Below are 22,543 nucleotides of genomic sequence, written 5' to 3'. Positions count from 1 at the left end.
TCAGTTGGCTGTATTGTTGAGTATTTAGTGAGGCGGTCGCTCATTGAACCTTTTAATAAACCGCTCTACCTCCTCGTCTATATGGTTATCCGCTTTATCCGTCTGCTAGTCTATATCTGCAGCCTTCAAACCTCTTCTGACTTGCCCATGTCTTTGCCCTCAAGTGGTTTGGTCTTTAACAAGTGTTGTTAATGTCACCTAACTTTGAAAAAAAATCCCTCCTGATTCCTTTGCCCTCGTTGTTGTCTGGCATAGGGGAATATAGTGAACGACAATGGTAAAGAAAAAGAGTTAAAGAAAACAACGAAGAAGAAGAGTGACGACAGAGTGGAGGAGGAAGCTAGGTCGTTGGTGGCGCGGAGGGGTGGCGGAGGAGGCTAGGTGGTGGGGGAGGTTAGGTGTGGGTGGCGGGAGGAGGGTTTCAGCGGAGATGGTTTTCTATGGAGTTTCGGTGGAGATGGATTTTTGTGGAGTTTTGGTGAACATGAGTTTGGGAGGCTAGGTTTTAATTTTGTGGAGTTTTCGCGAAGGGAGGTTTTGACGGAGGAAGTTCGGTGACAATGATAACACTTGTTAAAACGTTGTTGTAGATATTAAAGAAAAACACTTATAACAACGCTTTTTAAAAAGTGTTGTCTTTGATAAAAAAAAATACTAATAGACAATGCTTATTGAGCATTGCCTTTAATAAGAAATATAAAACTTAGATAACGCTTTTAGTGAAAAGCGTTGTAAAAAAAAAAGACAACACTTTAAAAAAAAATATTGTCTTTTAAATGTTGTGAAATTTCAATTTTCTTGTAGTATTTGCTGAAATTACAATGTTCACTAAATATTATTCGCCATCGCCCTGACGCTTGCCACAATTCTCCTCTGCTCAACTTTTCTTAGCAGAGGATTTTCGGAGTTTCATGGAGATGGATTTTGTGGAGTTTTGGTGAACAGTTTGGGAGGTTAGGTTTTAATTTTGTGGAGTTTTCGCTAAGGGAGGTTTTGACGGAGAAGATAGGTGACATTGATAACACCGTTAAAACGTTGTTGTAGATTAAAGAAAAACACTTATAACAATGCTTTTTAAAAAGTGTTGTCTTTGATAAAAAAAAATACTAATAGACAATGCTTATTGTGCATTGCCTTTAATAAGAAATATAAAACTTAGATAACGCTTTTAGTGAAAAGCGTTGTAAAAAAGAAAGACAACACATTAAAAAAATATTATTTTTTAAGTGTTGTGAAATCTCAATTTTCTTGTAGTATTTGTCAAAATTGCAATGTTCATTGAATATTATTCGCCATCGCCCTGACGTTTGCCACCTCCTCTCAGTTCAACTTTTTAGGCTAGCAGAGGATCATCGTTCATCGTTCGTTAAAAAATTAGCTGCACCGCTTGCCGTTGGTCGCCTTTGCTTCAGACACAAGTCGTTATCTCCGACGAGACACCTTTGTGGTTCAAAAATTGTCTTGTTTACTTCAAAAGGATAAATTGAGTATTTAACTAAGGGAGACTATGCTATTTGGACATTTCCAAAGCCTACGTGTTTTGAGGAAAAATTAAAATTATCATTTAGTAAATCACAGTAAAAATATAAAAACAAACTTAGGTATAAGAAAAAAAAATTCAAATTGATATAATATGATTTTGTTCTATAATCCTTACGGTAGATGATTCTTCACCAATACCTTTTTGATTTTTATTTTCTTCTTAGCCTTCGCAAACTGTTGTGATTCTGCTCTTGCAGACAAGCCGCAAATACAACGCTGACCGTTGACTGGATCGGATAGATTAATTGAGCACGGAAATAGTTAGCCCATTTAACATTGACGGATTACGGATCTGGATACCATCGGGTCGAGAGGGTACATAAGGGGTATAGAAGTAAGGCGAGAGACGGGCGAGCGGCGGATTAGGGCGAGCGGCGGAGGCTTTGGCGAAGGATTAGTGAGCACGATTCCCCTCGCTAACGCCATGGGATCCAATTCAACACCCGCAGGTTAGTGAATCTTTGTCTTTTTTTTTTAGTTTTGATGCGTGGAATTCTTCTGGTTTTTAAAGCCCGTTTTCTGAGAACTTGTTTAGTTTGTATCCCCTATTTACTACTGCATTTGCATTTGGGAGTTTGCGTTATTTTTGCTTTTTGCTAGGGTTAGGGTTGGTAATGTAATTATCAGGATCACGATGAATTAGAGATTTTTTATACGCACATGATACCTACATCAAACAAAAAAAATTAATTTGTTGCTACTATTCTAATCCAGACCAGAATTTGTCTGACGACCACATACAAATAAACAGTGTTTAATTTACAAACCAAATTTTCATTTCAAGGAAGACAAACAAGAGAGAGGCACACAAAATTGACACAGTTTATCCCTAAAAATTTATCAGGACCACGATTGTTATTTTAACTGCAGAAGCAGCAAAGTAAAGTCATGTTTAACACTATATAAAAGCGGAGAAGAGATGTATCATGTATTCCTCACCTCACCTTAAGTAGCATGATCCCTATCTTTCCAAAATCAATAAACAGTGCTTGAAGATGTAAAACATAAATATTAAATTAATGATAATACCATAGTAAGCAGAATTATTCTACCTTAGTATGGCCAATATGTAGATATCCATTAGGTTCAGGAGGGAAACGAGTGAAAACCTTCCCACCAGTAAACTTAAAATGTCTTTCCAGATTCTCCTTCGTATTGCAAGCCCTCCAAAGGTCTCCATTACTGAAAAATATCTCTGTGTGAACCTGAGATTTCCAAGCACGAAATCAACCATAGAGAACTTATCATGCCACCAGTGAAGCAAAATGTGGAAGAAAGAAGTCAAAGCTCAAGCAACTCTTTCAACTTCCTCATATGGTACTGTTGGTTGTTGAGTGTTGTCTACTAAAATAAGAAAGGAAAATACAACATGTTTGCTTTAGATTGATAGCATTGAACACAATATCCTACTGCAATAATGGCTGGTAATTGCTGTTTCGCTCTTTACTTTTCATATTCAAGTTTATTCCAGTATGAAAATAATGAGCACCATATATCAAGTAAATTACTCTAACCACGACGCAGTATGTTATTCATTCTTGCAATATAGATAAACAATCCCATATTATGATATCATATAGCCGAACGAGATAGTCTAATGGACAGTTCAAAACTAACGCAGGGCACCGCCATTTTTGGACCATGAAGGATCAACTGATGGTTATACTAAGAATATTTTTTTGCTTGGCATGTCAACAATTAATACTATAGTATTTCTAACATTCACTTAAATTAGACTAATTGCTATCTATTAAATTTCTCTTCTCATATTGCATTATATTCCCTTGTCAAAATTTTATGTTCACTTTGCAATATGTTTTGAATGTTATATTATGGTGTTTGTATCAGATGTTGGACACATTTAAGCTGAAATAAAAAATGCAAAAAGTCATGAATGAGTAGAAAAACACAGATCTTTAACTAATTTCTTTAAGAAACTATCTTCTTGATAGTCTTTTATGATGCTTCAGAAATAATCTTAAAATCTTGCCATGTGCATATCACAATGGCTGTATAGGTGACCAGGTTATATTGGAATCACCAAACCAATTTTAAACATATTTTCATTCGTATCCCTTCTATGTTGATTGGTAATTATGACGGTTCATACTATCTCCAACAATGACCAATAGCCATCTCAATGAAAACACCTTGTTTATATAATTTTTCTTATAATGCATATACCTTGAAGTCAAACCAGATTTAAATGATAAAGATTACCAGTTACATGACCTTAAATATAGCTTGATGACAACAAAATATCTATATAGGTGATCCCAAATAATTAAGGCATATAACATGTTTTATTGTTATTTTATAAACTTTAGCCTCACAGGGCATTATGTTGACATTTTTTTTATTAAAGATTTCCTTAATAATCAGTAGTTGAAACTATAAGGGTTAGGGTAGTACAGATACTTCGATTTTATTTTGAAGTATTGGACACAGATACGACAGATACGGATACGATATGCAATTACGCGTATCACATACTACTAAAAATGTGTCGTGGACATTTTTGAGGTTTGACCAGGCAAATACATTTTGGACACGACAAGGGCATGACAAGGATACTACTAGGATATGTCTTTTTTTGGATATGTTTGGATAAAATTGCAAATATTTTTAGGGATTAATTGAAAAAATTTGAAAATTTCTAGGACTAATTGAAAAATAATTAATAAAAATGAATTGGGTTGTGGGTTTTTAAATCCTAAACCCTAATCTTTTTTCTGCTCGTCCTCGTCTTACTCGTCTTTCATCGCCTCTTTCACATTGTCCGCCTCCCTTTCTGTCGCCGCGGCTCGCCCTTTAAGCCCTAAATTATTATTTTTGATTTCTTCTCCACTCCTCAAGTGCCTAAACACTCATCATTTTTGTTTAAAAGATTTGATTTAGAAATTTAAATATAAGTCCTAGTCTTTTAGATTCTTTTTCTTTTTGGCTTTCAATTTTTTTGACGAACAATATCTAAAAGTCTCGGTTTTCATCATTTTTCATGATTTTACATCATAGTTGTCAAAAGCACATGAAGCGCTCGCTTAAGCGCAACGAGGCTCCAGCCTGGCGCTTTCGAGACCTCCTAAGCGCACGAGGTCTCGGAAGTGCTCGCTTCGCTGCGCTTCGCGCAAAAGCGCACTTGCGTGAGGCGCAACTAACTTACCTTCTTTTTTTTATTTTCTTTAAAGTCCTAATCAATACGGCGATTCGTGTTCACTGCCTGATCGTCGTGTTCACCGCCTGACCATCTGCCTCTTGTGCCTCTCGACGCATCTACTTGGGTCTGCTCGATCGGTAAGATTTATCTTTTCGAATTGTCTTTCTGGTTATTTTTTTTGCATTTCCTGGTGTCGGCGATGCCGAATGCGTCGCGGGACGCTTTTGGCAGGGTCGGAGGCGTCCGACGACGTTGCCGGAGGCGTCCGGTGACGCTTCCGGCGCCGTCAGACGCGTCTGGCAATGCTTCCGGCATCGTCGATTGCGTCACAATGCCCTCGACATTGCCAACTGCTGCGGGCATCTTGACGCGTCCGATGGCTTTGGACGCGTCGCCGGACGCGTCGCCAGTGCCGTCGAATGCGTCCAGCGATGCTTCCGGCGCCGTCGGATTCGTCCCGTGAATGTCGGATGCGTCTGGCGACACTTCCGGCGTCGTTGGACTTGTCCGGTGAACGCTGGATAGCGTCGCTGGACTTGTCCGGTGAATGCTGGATGCGTCATGATGACTGCGGCGTCATCGACTCGTGACTTCGTTTTTTTGGATTTATAATTAATTAATTAATTCAAACAATTCCTCATATAGATGAGGATAATTCAAATAAATTTTAATTAAATAACCCTAATAAAAGACATAAAAAAATATATTTAAAATTATTTTAAATAAGTTTTATTAATTTTATTTTATATTTAAAGTAATTTTTAATAAATATTATTAATTCTTTATATTCTGATTTCTCATAATTTAATGTTTAAAATTTAAAAAATATAATTACATATATTTTAATAATTTATATTTAAAAAATCTAATAAATATTATTAAATTCATATAAATCGTAATTATATTTTAATAATTTTAAAAATTTCTAATAATTTTTATTAATTAATTTATATTTTAATAATTTTATATTTAAAATTTAAAAAATTATAATAATTTTTATTAGATATATTAGTTCTTTTGTTTATTAGGTTTTTCCATAAAGCGTGCACTTCGCATTGCGCTTTAAGCCCCATGATCCTTGAGCGATTTTTTGTACTTCGCACTTTTTAGCAACAATATATATATATATATATAAAGTTGTTGCTTTGTGACAAAAATGTCATGGGTTCGAATCCGGAAAACAACCTCTTACAAAAAGCAACGTAAGGTTGCGTGCAATGGATCTTTCCCCGGGACGCTGCATAGTGAGAGCTTCGTGCACCGGGCTGCCCTTATATATATATATATTAACGATAGTCGTATTCTAGCTGTATCGTATTTTATATTTTCAAAATTTGCCGTATTATCATATCCGTATAGTATTCGATACGATACCCGTATCCGTAACTGTATCCATGCAACAAAGCCATCGGGTCTATATTCTGTATCCATGCATATTACATGGTTTAGATTCAGGTGGTTCATCAATGATAGTTTGAAATAGTATAAATTATCACTATTGCCTGATCAATCTGGAAAGAATATTAATGAAAAATTTGTATTCATTGAGGTGGTTATTGGTCATTGATTAAAATAGTATGAACTTTCATAACTACTAGTACATGATCAACATAGAATGGATACGAATGAAAATATGTTTAAAGTTGGTTTGGTACTTCCAATATAATTTTTACTAAAAAGTTAATTGGAATGATAAGTTAATTTTAAAAAAATATATTTAGTTTTTCCTATACTTTTATCATTTATGATAATAGTTGTTATGTACTTTTAGGCTATGCTTTAACAAATTATTTTCATTATCTAAAGATTATATGTTACTTCTTTTGATGACCATTTTAATTTTTCATTTTGTTACTTTGATGCTTTCATGAGTCATCATATTTTAATTACAAGTACTTTTGTATTTTAGGTATTCCAGTTTCAAGTGTTTTAAATGAAACAGTAAGAACTGAAAAATGTTATCATAATTTTCAACTCCTAGAATTGCCTGGTTTTCATTAACTTAATTAGAAGATTGCAAGTTCGAGAAATAATTAGTCGAAGTTTATGTGCATTACAATATTCCTAAGACAATATATGATCTAGCCGTCTATTTCCCTTCTCTTTCTTTTTAAATGTCTTTCCTTTCTGTTCCTCTCCTGTCTTTTCTAACTCCCTAGAAATATAAGAATGCCAGCACTGAAAGTCATCATTATTTAACAGAATCAGGATCAAATAATTAAAAAAAAACTAGAATCAATTTCAATATTTAAACGTTTCTTAGTAAACATTCAAGCCCTAGAAAAGATAACTTAAACTCCACAATCTCAGTAGTAAATGGGGACAAATACTAAAGCAATTCCCGAAAATCAAAATAGAACTAGGGAACCCTAAAATGATGATTTTTAGTAGACAGCTTAAAAAACCAGAGGAATTCCATAGATCTACAAGATGTCAAATCGAAAAAGGGAGTTGAAGATTCATTAACCTGTTGAAGGGCATTGGTGAGGTGAATATATGTGAAGCGCTCACCAAGGAAACTGACGATCCACTATGCTCTGCCCCTTGATCCTTCGCTCGCCCTACATCCTTCGCTTGCCTCTTATTTACTCGAGGAAACCTAACTGCCATAATATACGAGTGCAAATCTTGATTCGGATCTAGATCCATACATTACTAAAATATACTATTATTACAGTAATTTTCTGACATTTATTAAATATTATTAATCTTAAAATTAAAAAAAACAAATTACCTATAGTGATAATTTTAAGAAATATCATTATTATTAACTCGATTAAAGATCAATTGATTTTTTAAAAATATTAATCCTATTAATTTTATTTATTTATTTTTCTTTTAACCTAAACTTTTTCCTTCTCTCCTCTTCCCACTTCCTACCAATCCCTAGTCAAATTTTCCCGCTGCCTCGACTGCTCACGAGGAGCGATCGATCGCGAGTTGGACTGCGTCGGTTCCTTCTCATTCGATTCCTCCGAAGTCGACTCGTCCCAAGTAGCCTTGAGTGTTTTCTCTTTCTTGATTTCTTGGGGTTCTCCTCCTTTAGGTTAGGGCGTTCATACTTGTAGTATCTTTAGCATTGCACTTGTAGCACGTTACCTTCGATTTAGGTTTACCCGAATTGTTTTGTACCACCTTTTTCAGTTCTCTTTTAGAAAACTTCTTTTTCTTTGTAATATTTTTCGAACCTTGTTTACTATTTTTTCTTCGTTATTGGAATTTGAATCTGACTCTTGTTTACTCACTTTCAGACTCTTGTTTTGGTCGAGACTTTGGCTTGGATTCTTTGCTTTATTTTGACCTCAAATAAGACATTACCTTTCGTTTGAAATGAGTTAACTCATATAATTCTAATTCACAAAATTTTTCATCTAATTTAATTAATGAAATATCCTTCAAAATTTTGTATGCATCTACCATAGATGCCCATAGAGAGTTTCTAGGAAACGCTTTTGGAGCGCACCTTACGATGTTGCGGTTTTCGAGTTTGTGTCCGCTTATGTGGAGCCTATTTAGGATGCCTTTTATCCTTGAGTGTAGTTGACTAGTGGTCTCTCTATCTAACATTTTACAATTAAATAATTGGTTCAAAAGTAAATCGTGCTTTGTTACCTTAGAGTCGTCCGTTCCTTCATGAAACTCGACTAGTTTGTCCCGTAGTTTCATGGGGTTTTCGAAGGGATCGATCCGGTTGAGTTTTTCCTTGTAAGCCAATTCAAATCTGAGTAAAATATTATTTAGGTGGGTAAAAAGATATTTTGGACAGAGTTATATTATTTTCATATTAAAAAATTGATTAGTCAATTCAAATCTGAGTCAGTTTAATAATATATATTTGGTCTGGGTTACAAAATCTAGGCCTGATGGATATAAATACATTTAGGTCAAACATCATAGGTTGAGACATTGTTTTATAATTTAAAAAAAAATAGGCCTCCTTTAAAAGATAACAACAATATGTTTTTTTTAATCTATTTTTTCCCAATAAATCAAACTATTGTTAACCAAGAAGAAAAAACTAAAACCCTTGCCTTATCTCTCTTTAATTGATCGATCAACCGAAGAGTAATCCATTGGCAGCAAAAATGAAGCCTACCAAGGGTGAAGGTGGTAGGTTGTTGATGCGGGTAATTGCTTATCTTTTTTGTGACTATTTTTCTCCCGTGCTTATCAGTTTAATGATTATATGAAACTACTAGTTGTTGTCAGCTCTTCCTGCTTTGAGAGCTGCAAAAAGGACGCGCCTATGCTTTGGCCAAAGCCATGTGAGTCAACTATGTTAAAGCTAATTCATCCTCTTTAGGTGAGATTTCCAAAGTGATTAGAATCGTGTTAGTCAATTGAAGGTGAAGATGGTGTCTCTACTAACACTTCTCTCTCTCTATAATCGATCGATTGACTATAAAAACAATGTATCAATTGTAGGAACAAAGTCTAAGGGTGTAGGAGGTCAGTCGCCGTTGCAAATCCTAAGTTGTTGTTAACTTTGCCTACTTTGAGAGGCCTAGGAGAAGGACCCAATTCACGCTTTGGCCAAAGTCACGATTGTCGACTGTGTTAAAGCCAATTCATCTTTCTGAGACGAGACTTCAAAAGCGATAAGAATCATGCCAATCAATTGGAGAATACGACCTTGGAAATTGACGTTGAAGGTAGTCGGTTGCTATTGTAGCAATAATCTTTCTCCCATCGTCTTAGAAATTAGGTGCCTACATACATTTCTCTTCTCTCTCACTGATCGAGCAATTGGTTGTAAGAGCAATCTATTGGCCATAGGACGAAGTGTATCTAAGTTAGAAGGTGGTCAGTTACCATCGTAGGTAATTGCTTATTGTAAGTGCAATCTATTGGCCATAGGAGTGAAGTATAACTAAGGGAGAAGGTGGTCAGTTACCATCTCAAGTAATTGCTTATCCTTTTCATGACTCTTTTGCTTCCATAATTAGTAGTTTAATAATTTCAAGAAATGGCATCTGTTGCAAATCCTAAGTTGTTAACTTTACATGCTATGTCTTTTATGAGAAGAACCTAGTCCTAGCTTTTAGCTAAAGCCATGACTCTTGATTGCATTAAGGCCAACTCATCCTCTCTAAGTCCGACTTCCAAAGCGATTAGGAATATATCAACGAATACGACCTTGGAAACTAAGGCACAGATGGTTTGTTTTGGCACTAATCTCTCTCCCATCGTCTTCTTTATTATCTCAAAAATAGGTGTGCCTCCCAACATTTTCTCCTCTCTCTTATGGATTAGTCTACTACAAGAGTCATTTATCAGTCACGAACGAAGTTCATCTTAAGTCGAAGATGGTCAATTGTTGTCGTAGGTAATTACTCATCGTTTTCTTGTCTCTTTTGCTTCCATAATTATTAGTTGAATGTGCTCTTCCTGCTTTGAGGGCTGGGAGAAGTGTCCAGTCCATTCTTTGGCTAAAGCCACGACCGTCCATTGTTAAAAGACAATTAATCCTCTTCAACATGGTTTGAGATCTCATGTCTAGCCAGTCGAAACTGGTGAAACATTTCATTCCGCCCGCTGGTCGACACCGACACGAACTCGACACCAGTCCCGTAGAAGGCGGAGGCGCCGCGACGCCCATGGCGAGGTTAGTGGTCGCACAAGAAGGGCGTTGCGATGCCAACTACTACACAGGAGGAGTTGCGCAACCCCTGGCCACGCCGGAGGGGCCGCGCGACCCCCGCGGCCGCATCGGAGGGGTCGTGGCTGCGCTTGTTCGTTTTTTTAATTAAATGATTTTTTAAATTAAAACAATTCTCAGGATGGATGGGGATAATTCAAAGAGAGTTAATTAAATTCTAGTAAAATTATTTAATTATTTAAATATTTTATTTATTTTAATTTTAAAATATATAATAAATATTTTATTTATTTTAATTTTAAAATATATAATAAATATTTTATTTATTTATTTTTTAGTTATGTTATTAATTTTTTTAAAAATCTAATTATCTTTGATTTAAATAAATAATTATTTTTTTTTAAAATCCTAATTATATTATTCCATTAAAATATATAAAAACTAATTTAAAATTCAAAATTTTTTAATAAAATATTGTATATTCCTATAATCCTCCGTGGATGTTACGCCAAGGGATCACAATTTTTTTTTGTGTTTTTGATGTAGTTAATTTTTTATTTTTAAATATCTATTTTTATAAGTAAATTATTATTAATAATAATTTTAAAATATTAAAAATTATTTCAAAATTTTAAATAATTTTGAATTTTATTTTTCAAAATAAATTAAAATTTTTAAATAATTTTAAAATTAAACATAAATTTAAAACAATCTAAAAAATTAAAAAAATTATATAATTCTTAAACATTTCAAATAAAATTTGTAAAATAAAAAAATTACAAATACATTAAAAAATAATTTAAAATATTCAAATAATTTTACAATTATTTTTATAATTTTAAATTTAGTTTTGAATTTTAAGAATTACTTATTTTTTAAAATATTTTTTATAATAATTTAATTGGTATTATCTTATGAGAATATATTAAAATATAAATTCAACATCTCAAAATATAGACATCTTTAATAATCAAATATTAATATAGATTTATATTTATATTTAAAAAATATGGAAACTATATCGACACTGCATGATCCGATACCGAAACGGTTTCATTCCGATTTGGGATTGAGACCTCGGCACGGGTCGAGATTTTAAGCCTGCCTTGCTCTTGGGTAAGATTTTGATAGTAATTAGTATCATGTTAATTGGTTGGCAAACACAACCTTGGAAACTGAGAGCGAAGGTGGTTGGTCCCTATTGCATGAATCATCTCTCCTCCTATCTTCTTCATTATTTCAAAAACCAAATCAATCTATCAGTTACAAGAACAAAGTCTATCTGAGCGTGAAAGTGGTAATTGCTCAACTCTTTTGCTTCTATAAATTTGATGTCAAGAAATTACTATTTGTTTAATCCTAAGTTAGTTTTGGAGCTAGGAGGACTTAGTCCATGCTTTAGCCAAAAACATGGCCATCGACTGTATTAAAGCCAATTTGAAATCGATGAAATCATAAAAGGATTATGAAGAAATCTATATTTCCATTGAAAGATAATATAAATATATATATAACTCTACGATCTTTATCTTATCTCTAACTTAGGATAAATCCCTAAAATTAAGCCTAAGAATTAGATCTAATTTACATCATGACTAATTAGATAATTTTTATCCTTATCTTCGGTCATCCTTAACCTTATCTTTAGTGACCCTTATCATGATCCTTATTCCAAGACTCTCTCTCAAGTTTGTGAATGAAAATCAATCATTCCCAACTTTGATACATTTCTTCAGCAACATTTTAGTAAGAAGCTCATCATCTTGTGATTCTGAAGGACATAACAAGGATGGATCTTCCCATGTTCAATCTCAGATTTTATAAAGTTCCTATCTATACGAACATGTTTCATTTGATTAGAATACAATAACAACCAAGCCTAGTATGAATTCTTCCATGTCATTTGACTCTATCCCCTATACTTAAATAAATTTTATTTTATTGTTACTATCTACATTTTTTTATCTTCCTCGTTTGATGTGCGTATTTGTCATAGTTTCACATCGTTTATCCAGAGCATTTATTGACCGCCTAAGTATATGTTCGTACCATTTTAAACGCCTCTTGTAGTTTTTCTCAATAGATGCAACTCGACTTTTTCTCTAATGTTTTCATTTCTTATTTTGTCCATCCTCGTATGTCTACACATTCACCTTAACATCCTCTTCTCTGTAACTCATCCTCCGCTAGTGTGCTTGAGTCATAGGTCAATATTTAGTACCATATAACATAGTAGGTCTAACTATCGCTTTATAGAAATTTTCTTAAGTTTTAAAAGTACTTTACGATCCCAAACACCCGACGCCCTTTTCCATTTAATCATCCCGCTTGTATTTTACGTAAAACATCTCTCTTAATCACTCTTTCGTTTTGCAAAAATGATTTTAAATACTTAAAGCTCTTCGCTCTAGACAACTTGCCATCTACTATCTTAACAATTATTTCTTTATGTCTAGTATTGCTAAACTTAAATTTCAGATATATATCTTATCTTTATCCTACTAAATCAAAACCTTTCACTTTAATGCTTTCCACCAAACTTCTAGTTTAACATTTACCGCTTCACGTGTCTCATCTACCAAAATAATATCATCTACAAACAACATGCTATAGCAAATTTGTCAGATTGTGAATTTGCTATAGTAGATTTATTGTCACTATATTACTACATTTTGTTTTCAAATGCAATGCATAGGTCTAACAATAGTTATTCAATCCAAATTAATCCACATACCCCTTGTGCGATGGCTTGATATTCTGCCTCTTCACTACTCCTTGAAACAACTTGTTATCTTCAAGTGAATCGACCCAATCGACATCGGCAAATCCTTCAACTATTTAATTATCACTTTTCTTGAACAATATACCTTTCCCTAGTGTCCCTTTCAAATATTGAAGAATCTAGTCCATTGCAATTTGATGTCTTACCATGGGGGCATGCATAAATTGACTAACTATGCTAAACAAATGTTAATACCTCTTTTTATCAGTTTGAGCATCATCGTTTGTATTTTGTTGCTTCTGATTTTTTTCATTGAAGTATTTGCTAGACAACCAAGTTTTCCTACTATTTCTATTCCTAGGAAATATTGAAGTTTTCCAAGGTCTTTTATTTTGAATTCAGATTGTACACCTTTGCAATCACATCATTATCATCACGTGTGATCATTATGACATTATATCATACATACACAATTAAAATAGATTTTTTTCATCCCTTGTCAGTCTGACAAAGAGAGAATGATCTTCTCGACTTTGTGTGTACCCAAAGCTCTTCATGACATTGCTGAATCGAGTGAACCATGCTCTAGTAGATTGTTTTAATCCGTACAAGGACTTCATCAACTTGCAAACTCAATGTTTCCTTGTCTCCATTTAAAAATGCATTTGAAATATCTAATTGATGTAATTCTCAATCTAAGTTTGCTGCAATGGAAAGAAGCACCCTTATATAAGTTAACTTTGCAACAACTACAAATGTTTCCTAATAGTCAAGACCATATGTTTGTGTATACCCCTAGCCACCAAACGTACTATGTATCTTTCTATCTTGCCCTCAAACCTTGTTTTGATAGAAAAAATCCATTTACAACATACTATCTTCTTTCTGTTGGGCAGGTTTATGATTTCTCATGTGCCATTATCATTCAGTGCTTTCAATTCTTCAAAAATAGTAGCTCTCTACTTTGAATTGTTTAAAACATCATATATATATTTATAGGAATCTCCACATGATCCAGTTGAGAGATAAATGCCCTATTATTGTGTGAGAACTGATTTTAAGATATGTACCTTTCAATTGGATGTTGGGTACATGTCCTTATCCCTTTCCTTAGAGCAATGACAACATCCATATCATCTATAGGAGCATTTCCTTGTGGATCTTGTGATGCATCCATCATCGGTTCTGATGATTGGATTTGTTGAGTAACTCAGGACCTCATTGAGTAAAGAATCGATTCATTTTGTTGTTATAAAGGCTGCAAAGGTTCTCTCCCTTTAACTAATTTATGTGATTACATCATATGATGATGAAGGTAGGGGAGTCCTAATGAATAAGGGCGATGCAGGAAAAGAGATGGAATGATCCCAATGATTAGTTTTCTTTAAATTTTCCCCCATAATCATTGGAATAAAAGAACTCATCCTCTAAGAATGTAACATCACAGGACACTTAGAATTTTCTTGTGATAAGATTGTAGCACTTCTATTCTTTTTGAGTGGGTGAGTAGTCATTTGTGTTGAGTTTCCCATGTGCAAGAATATTATGTACCAACAATGGACACCTGACTACTTTTGGTGGGACAGAGTTAAAAAATATGAATATGAGGATTTTTTGTTTTGTTGTTTTTTGAAGATAGTTGATTGATGCGCCGAATTTAAGGATTTTTTATGGAAGCCTATTGATGAGATGAAATTATCCCTAAGCGATGAGGGACAGAATTTGTGATCATAAGAGATCTTTCCACTTTAATAGATAATGATTTTTTCCATTTTGTAATCCCATTTTGTTGAGGTGTAGATGGGCATGAGCTTTGATAAAAAAATGCTATCCCTAAGGTTGTGAGCAAAGTATTCTCCCCATTATTTGTGCAAAGTATGTGGATGTTACATTGGAATAAATTCCTTATCATCTTATGAAATTGTGGTAATACTTGCTTAACATTAGATTGTTGTTTTAGGAGATAGACCCAGCAAGCACGTGTAAGGTTATCTATGAATGTGATAAACCATTTCTTGCCTGTTAAATCTTCCACCCTTGCTGCCCCCCTAAATATCACTGTGAACAAGATGAAATGGTTTAGAAAATTAGTAATTGTGCATTGGATAATTTGTACTAGTTTGCTTAGCAAGGATACACAGCGTAATGAAAAAGGAGATGGAACATTATTAATGAATAATTTTGAATACAAGTACTTCAAATATTGAAAACTTGGATGTCCTGAACGTTTATGCAGATATTACTTTCAAGTCTCGATTCTTAATTTTTTGGCTAACGGATAAGACATTGAATTTTAAACTTGGAACAAGTAAGACATATTTAAATTTAAGTCCCTTGAACAATAATATCTCCAATTCAAGCCACTGTAATTGTAGTTCCATTTACCATTGACACTTCCACTTCATCAGTGCATATTTTGAAATTCGAAAAAGCTATTCACGGCCCCGTCATGTGGTCAAATGCACCGATATCAATTACTCATTTATCTTTATCATTTCTTTGTGATAAAAGGTTGATGAGATATTACCTCGTTGGCCGATTGCAGCCTAAGGAGTGGAGTTCAAGATTTTATACTTTGTAGAATATGGACTTCAAAATCTTCATTTGTTCCGAGTAAAAGGTGCAGGAGGAGTTTTCTTTAGCTTACTAGATTCAACTATGTTGGTTGATGATTTACCTTTCCTTTGATTTTGTGGCTTCCAATATGGGGTTTTCTATGAATGTCCCAATAGGTCTTTTTTGTGTGATTTGGCTTCTCACAATGCTCACATCATAGTTCGTTTTCCCTCTGTTTATGGAATTATGGTTAAATGGCTGCTAATGTAGATCCTTGTAACGTTGAGAGTGGAAGGCTTTAACATAACTTTTTTTCTGCTTTCTTCTCATCGAACTTAAAAAAAACTTCACGGAGTGAAAGAATAGGTTTGCCTCCATGATGCGGCCTCGTACTTCATCCAAGTCTTTGTTGAGGCCTGAAGAAGGTGGAATATATGATCTTTTTCAAGGCCCTTGTTATACAACACTCCATCCTCAACATATTTCCATGAAATTGTGTAAAACAGATCCATTTCTTGCCATAGATCAATTGTAATACTTAGTAAATTGATCTTTGCTTCATGTTTTGTAGAATTGATCAGATTTCAAAGCATTGAGATGTGTTTTGAAGATCCGAGTACATCTCTTGGACTGCATTTTAGATTTCTTAGGCATTTTTATAGAATAGGCAAGTCCTTCCAATTTGAGGCTCTATTAAATTAATCAACCAAAGCCATGACAATGGAATTTTTGGCTTCTCATGCATTGTATTTGGACCGGTGTTTCATACATAATCCACTTTTTCTTTTCCCTGAATCACCAAAAGAAGGAACTGAAAGTATTCTTTAAAATTTGACCCATTGGATAATTTGTAGAGAATGATTCATATTAGAAGTTGCAAGGATGGTTCCAAGGGGCTTTGACTAATACATAATCGAACTCTTGGTGTGATGGGGAATCAATGAAATCAGAAAAGGATTATGAAGAAATTTGTGTTTCCATTAAAAGAAAATACAAATATATATACAAACTTATGATCTTTATCTTATCTCTAACTTAGGATAAATTCCTGAAATTAAGCCTTAGGATTAGGTCTAATTTACATGATTAATTAGATGATTTTTATCCTTATCTTCGGTGTTCCTTAGTAATCCTTATCATGATCTTTATTCCAACAAATTCATCCTCTTAAGGTGAGACTTCCAAAGTGATTAGAATCCTGTAAATCAATTGATGAACACGACCTTGGAAACTGAGGGCAAAGGTGGTTAATTGTTGTCACAACAATTATCCTTCTTTTGTCATACTCTTCGTTGTCTTATAAAATAGGTATGCTTCTCTTTTCTCTCTAATTGATCGATTGGACGCAAGAGCAATCTATCGTTTTAGGAACAAAGCCTATCTAACATTGAAGGTGTCGATCACCATTGTAGGTAACTGCTCATCTTTTTCATGACTCTTTTGCTCTTATAATTGTGAGTTTATTGATTTCAAGAAACTGCCTTCTGCAAAAATATCCCAAGTTAGCTTTGCCCTCTTTGGGTCTTGAAGGATCCAATCTACGCTTTAGGCAATGGCACGGCTGGACTACCTTAAAGCCAATTCATCCTCTTGATGTGAGACTTCCGAAGAGATTAGAATCATCTTAGTTGATTAGCGAACTCTACCTTTAAAAAATGATGAATTAGGTAACATCGATCTTGGGGCGAATGGCCCGACTTAACGGAAGTTTTCCACTAGCTGTCAAGGTAAGCCTAACATCCCATGTTTGCGTGCTCCATTTGGAGGAAAAATTCCTGTAAATGTGCCAGAGCTGGAGATCGAACCGTAGGTGGCTGAGTAATATCTTGGCGTCCTTCCGATACACCATAGCTCTGGGAGCAACGCACTCTACCTTAGAAATTGAGGACGGTGGTCACTCATTGTCTCGATAATAATCTTTCTTGCATCTTCATTTTCTCAAAAACCAGGTGTGTTGTGTCTACAAACTCGTGCCATTTGCTGCAAATCTTAAGTTAGCTCGTCCTGCTGTGAGACTGGGAGAAGGACCCCATCCATGCTTTCGCCAAAGACATGACTTTTGAATGTTTTAAGATGATTCATCCTCTTGAGGTGAGACTTCCAAAGCAATTAATATCATGTTAATTGATTAGCGAACACTGTCTTGGAAACTGAGGGCAAAGGTGGTCGATTGCTGTTGCGGCAGTAATCTTTCTCCTATCATCTTCTTTATTGTCTCAAAACTAGGTGGCTATCGACATTTTCTCTTTTTTCTCTCTAATCGATCGATCAGCCACAAGAACGAAGTTTATCTAAGGGCAAAGGTGGTCGGTCGATCATTGTCGCTGGTAATTGCTCATTCTTTTCATGACTCTTTTTTGCTTACATAATTATCAATTTAATTTCAAGAAATTATCATTTGTTGCAAGTCCTAAGTTTTTAACTTTGCCCGCTTTGAGGGCTAGGAGAAGGACCTAGTTTGCACTTTGGCCAAAGCTACGATTGTGGACTACATTAAAACCAATTCATACTTTTTAGGTGATACTTCCAACATGGTTTAGAATCTTATCAGTGTCTTTAACACAAGGTTATCATGTAGGACAATCTCTAAGGGTGTAGAGGCGCTGAAGGATGGTGACATGGGCATAGTATATTTGTCTTAAGTGATTGTTGGAATGAGGATTTCATAGGACTTATTAGGGTGCTATCATTAGTGCGAAAAGAGAGCGAAAGATAAGGGGAGCACCAATAGTGGTATGAAGTTGTTTAACTTTAGGCAAAGCCCAACATCTGCATTGTCAAAATCGTTGAAGTTCAACACTTGAATTATGTTGGAAATTTAAAACAAAGCATCTAATCAATTAGATTATTAAAGACAATAGATGCACTTTTCAATTCCAATGAAGAAATATATCAAAACAACAAATTTAATTAAATCATTCAATTAAAAATTTAGAGTGAAACCTTGAGAAAAAAGATAGTCGCAAATTGTCTGAAGGTGAAATTTCATCTTTATGTTGGTTTAATCTTTCCCTATCATGCCCTATGGGCATAACTCAAGCTATTTTAATATTGTTATAATGATGATTTGAGGCCTTTCTATATGCTCTTTTCATATTGAGCACAACTCAAGCTATGGTTTACTTAAAAAATTAAAGTAATTGAATTCCTTAGTACTTAAAATGATGAAAATATGAAATGCTTGTCTTTTTATACCAACGAATTGCCTTCTTAATGCTCTTATTGAATAAGATTGATTCTACTTAAGAATTGTGTTGTTTAATTATAAAAAATTATTGAAAAATAGATTTTGAATTGTAAATTTATATATGAAAACTAAGACAATGGCCGGAGCCTAGAGAGGTGTCTTCTATACAGGTGAGGTGTTAACTATTTTTGCCTCTTTAATTCTTTGATGGTTTGCAAAACAACCATTAGAGGCGTGATGTTTCAATGAGTAACTTCAAAACTTGGAAGTTACTTTGAGAATGTATATTATTTGAACCTCAATACCAACATTTGTGAGCGAACTCTATAAACAAAATACATTATAGTGATTGAAATAATGGTATCATGAAAAATGTTTTTGCCTTATTTATAAATTTCTTCTTATAGTGCATACACTTTGAAGTCAAATCAGATTTAAATGATCAAGATTACCAATTACATGAGCTTACATATAGTCTAATGACAACAAAACATTCATGCAGTTGATCCCAAATAATTAAGACATATAATATGTTTTATTATTTTTCTAAACTTTAGCCTCACAGTGATTCTCTTGAAATTGTAAGGGCACATAAGTAGTTTAGTTTGTCAACCTCTAGCTTCCAAACCATCTCCTAAATGAACTATTCATGTGGCAAAAGGCGAGGCGCTGCCCCAGTGTCCCCGTCCCAAGATCAATACGGAGGAAGTAAATCGCGATAGTCGAGGAGGCAAGTCGATTTTGGGGTGGGGTGGGGGGTGAATTACATGGGTGCTAGGATTTACTCCCGGCCAGCTCTGAGATTTGACCTAAGACCTCATGTGGCAAACAATCATCCCCTTACCACCTCAGCTATGCCTGTGGGGGCTCTAAATGAACTATTAAGAACATTGTAATGGATGCATGACATTTCTTAGAACAATACTACTAGTTAAAATTTGTGTTTATATTTGTAATGCTTAGATTCTGATTAGGTAATTAATATATAATTGTGACAGAGGCAGCCAAAAATAGTTTCTTAACAATCAATTATCACACCCTTGTAACTAACAAAATTGAATAAATAGTGATGCAATAAGCTTGCGTGTTGGCTCTGAGTGTCTCCCTCCACAACGGATGAGTTTGTTGTGGATCACTAGATCAAACTTCCTTTATGGATGGTTATAGGAAATTATTTATGAGCGTGTGATCTTCTCCAACTGAAGGGGCACAATCCTATTTAATGGACTAAGTATCAAGTAATGGTATACACTTAGACGCATTCAATAGTATCCTCCCCAACGGAGTCACTGCTATTGTTTTGTGTGACCAAAGAAAAGCCAACTATTAATTTTATTTGTCATAAAGTTAGGATGACAAGATAATAAAATTAATGGGTTATACCCTTCTCTTACAAATGTTGAATTTGTATACGTCCACACTAACGTGACATGCAATATTCACGGTGTTTTGAGATGTTGGTTAATTTAAAATAGTATTGTTTGAGGAATCAATATTATTCTAAATTTAGAGTCTTGACCAAAGTTTATTTTTTGTGATTCTTAGGATGACTTTCAACCCATAGGCCATTATACTGAAAGAGAATAAACTTACTGGTCCCAACAATATAGATTGGAAAAGGAACCTGGACATTGTTCTTACTGCCGAGAGCTTTAAGTTTGTACTGACTGAGGCTAGCCCTGATGCACCTAACGCTGACTCTACCCCAGAGAAGATTGAGTATCATAAGAAATGGGTAAAAGCTGATGAGATGGCGCGGTGTTACATTTTGGCATCAATGTCAAATGTATTGCAACATTAGCATCAAGATTTACCAACAGCTTATGATATAATGAACAATCTCAAAGAACTCTTTGGGCACCAGAGTCAGACTGCTAGGCAAGAGGCAATGAGAAAGTTAATGACAACCACTATGTCTGAGGGAACACCCGTAATGGATCATATCCTCAAAATGATGGCTTTTCTAAACGAAATACAAGTCCATGGAGGAGAAATCAATGGGGAAACCCAGGTCGATATAATTCTCCAAACGCTACCCAGAAGTTTTGAGCAGTTCCGCCTAAACTATAATATGAACAAAAGAGAGTATACGTTGGCGGAACTTCTGACAGAACTACAAGCAGCAGAAGGTATATTTCATCACAGTTCTCAGATTCATTATGCTGAAAATGGTTCTACTTCTAAGTTGAAAGGCAAGAAGAAGAAGAAACAAGTCTTTTCAGCAAAGAAGGTGAATAAACCTCAGGGTACAGGACAGAAAGTTGGAATGAAGAAGCCGAAGGGCAAGTGCTTCATCTGCAAGCAGTCTGGACATTCGAAGGCGCACTGTCCTCGTAGAAATCAGAACAATAAAGGTATATCTTATACTCTAGTAGTTGAAACATGTTTAGCGGTGTTATCTACCAGCACTTGGTGTGTAGATACGGGAGCCACTAATCATGTCTACAATTCTTTACAGAGGTTCCAAGAAACCCGACGACTATTTGAAGGAGAGATAACCGTCTACATGGGCAATGCTACTAAGGTGGCGGCTGTTGCAGTGGGAGACGTCTACTTATCTTTTGATAGGAATAGAAATATGATTTAAGAAATTGTCTTTATGTATCCAGTTTTAGAAAGAATTTAAATTTAATTTCAGTTTCTAAACTGTATTTGGATGGATATTCAGTTTCCTTTAGCAACAATGTGGTTATAAAGAGAAATAAGGTGATTATCTATTATGGTGCATTGGATGACAATTTATATACTTTAAATCCAATTTCTCCCACAAAGCAAACTATGGAAATTAATAACACATTTCTAACTCTAATAAGAGAAAAGAACCTTCGGATATGAACCAAGCGTATCTTTGGCATCTAAGGCTTGGTCATATTAACTTAAGTAGGATTCAAAGGCTTGTAGTCGATGGACTCTTGGGTTCATTAGAGTTGGAAAACTTTCCAACATTGAATCTTGCTTGGAAAGTAAAATGACCAAGAGACCTTTTAAGGCCAAGGGGTATTAGAGCCAAAGATGCGTTAGAACTAGTTCATTCTGATTTGTGTGGTCCTATGACTATCCAGGCAAGAGGTGGTTATGAATACTTCGTCTCCTTTATAGACGATTATTTAAGATACAGATACATTTACCTGATGCGCCGCAAGTCTGAATGCTTTGACAAGTTCAAAGAATATAGGGCTGATGTGGAGAAACGTCTTGGTAAAAGTATCAAGACACTACGGTCTGACCGTGGTGGCGAATACCTCTTTGGAGAGTTTAGGAGTTACTTATCAAAAGTTGGGATTCAATCCCAATTGTCTGCACCTGGTACACCACAATAAAATGGTGTGGCAGAAGGTTATATCTTATGGGTTGAGAGGTAATGATTTCTATGTTGATTTTCCGAGGGATCTTCGTGACAGGAACATGCCGTGTAAGGGGCTCATATCTAATTGATCACATTTAGGTTTAGATTTCAGTCCTAGGCCGGTTGTCTATTGCAAGAGAGAACCGACAACCTTCTACAAATGGTGGACAATTGAGAAATAAGATTTGGTAGATCATTTACATTGAAGAACCTTACAAAGAAATCAAAACTCCTAGAACATCCCTTATCATTGCCCTTATTCTTGTTTCCTATTCTTTTATTCCTTTGTTTACCTTTCATAGTTATACTTAGAATTTGTCAATCCATTGATTTGTTGATGAAAAGTTTGTTTACATTGAATATCCTCCATTGAATATCTCTTTTATGATATTCTACCAAATGTAAGTGTGACAAACATAATTAATCATACCTAC

General features: G+C 34.7%; 1 protein-coding gene across 2 annotated transcripts in view; it reads right to left on the bottom strand.

The window, feature by feature from the left end:
- The window catches only part of LOC122022544, a 120,590-nt gene that overhangs the window by 29,259 nt on the left and 68,788 nt on the right, over positions 1–22,543 (bottom strand). The window contains exons 1-2 of one of the 2 annotated variants that reach the window (XR_006123008.1): positions 7,167–7,284; positions 2,345–2,747 (exon numbers count right to left, since the gene is read on the bottom strand). Coding sequence is in view for 1 of the 2 variants with exons in the window: in XM_042580574.1 (XP_042436508.1) it covers positions 2,595–2,747 (153 nt within the window). In the remaining variant the exon portion in view is untranslated. Of the gene's footprint in view, positions 1–2,344; positions 2,748–7,166; positions 7,285–22,543 lie in introns of those variants that run through there. The other variant, XM_042580574.1, reaches the window with a different exon arrangement.

Source organism: Zingiber officinale, chromosome 9B (assembly GCF_018446385.1).
Source record: "Zingiber officinale cultivar Zhangliang chromosome 9B, Zo_v1.1, whole genome shotgun sequence".
In the NCBI taxonomy this organism is placed as follows: domain Eukaryota; kingdom Viridiplantae; phylum Streptophyta; class Magnoliopsida; order Zingiberales; family Zingiberaceae; genus Zingiber; species Zingiber officinale.
This window is presented reverse-complemented; position numbering and strand designations above follow the sequence as displayed.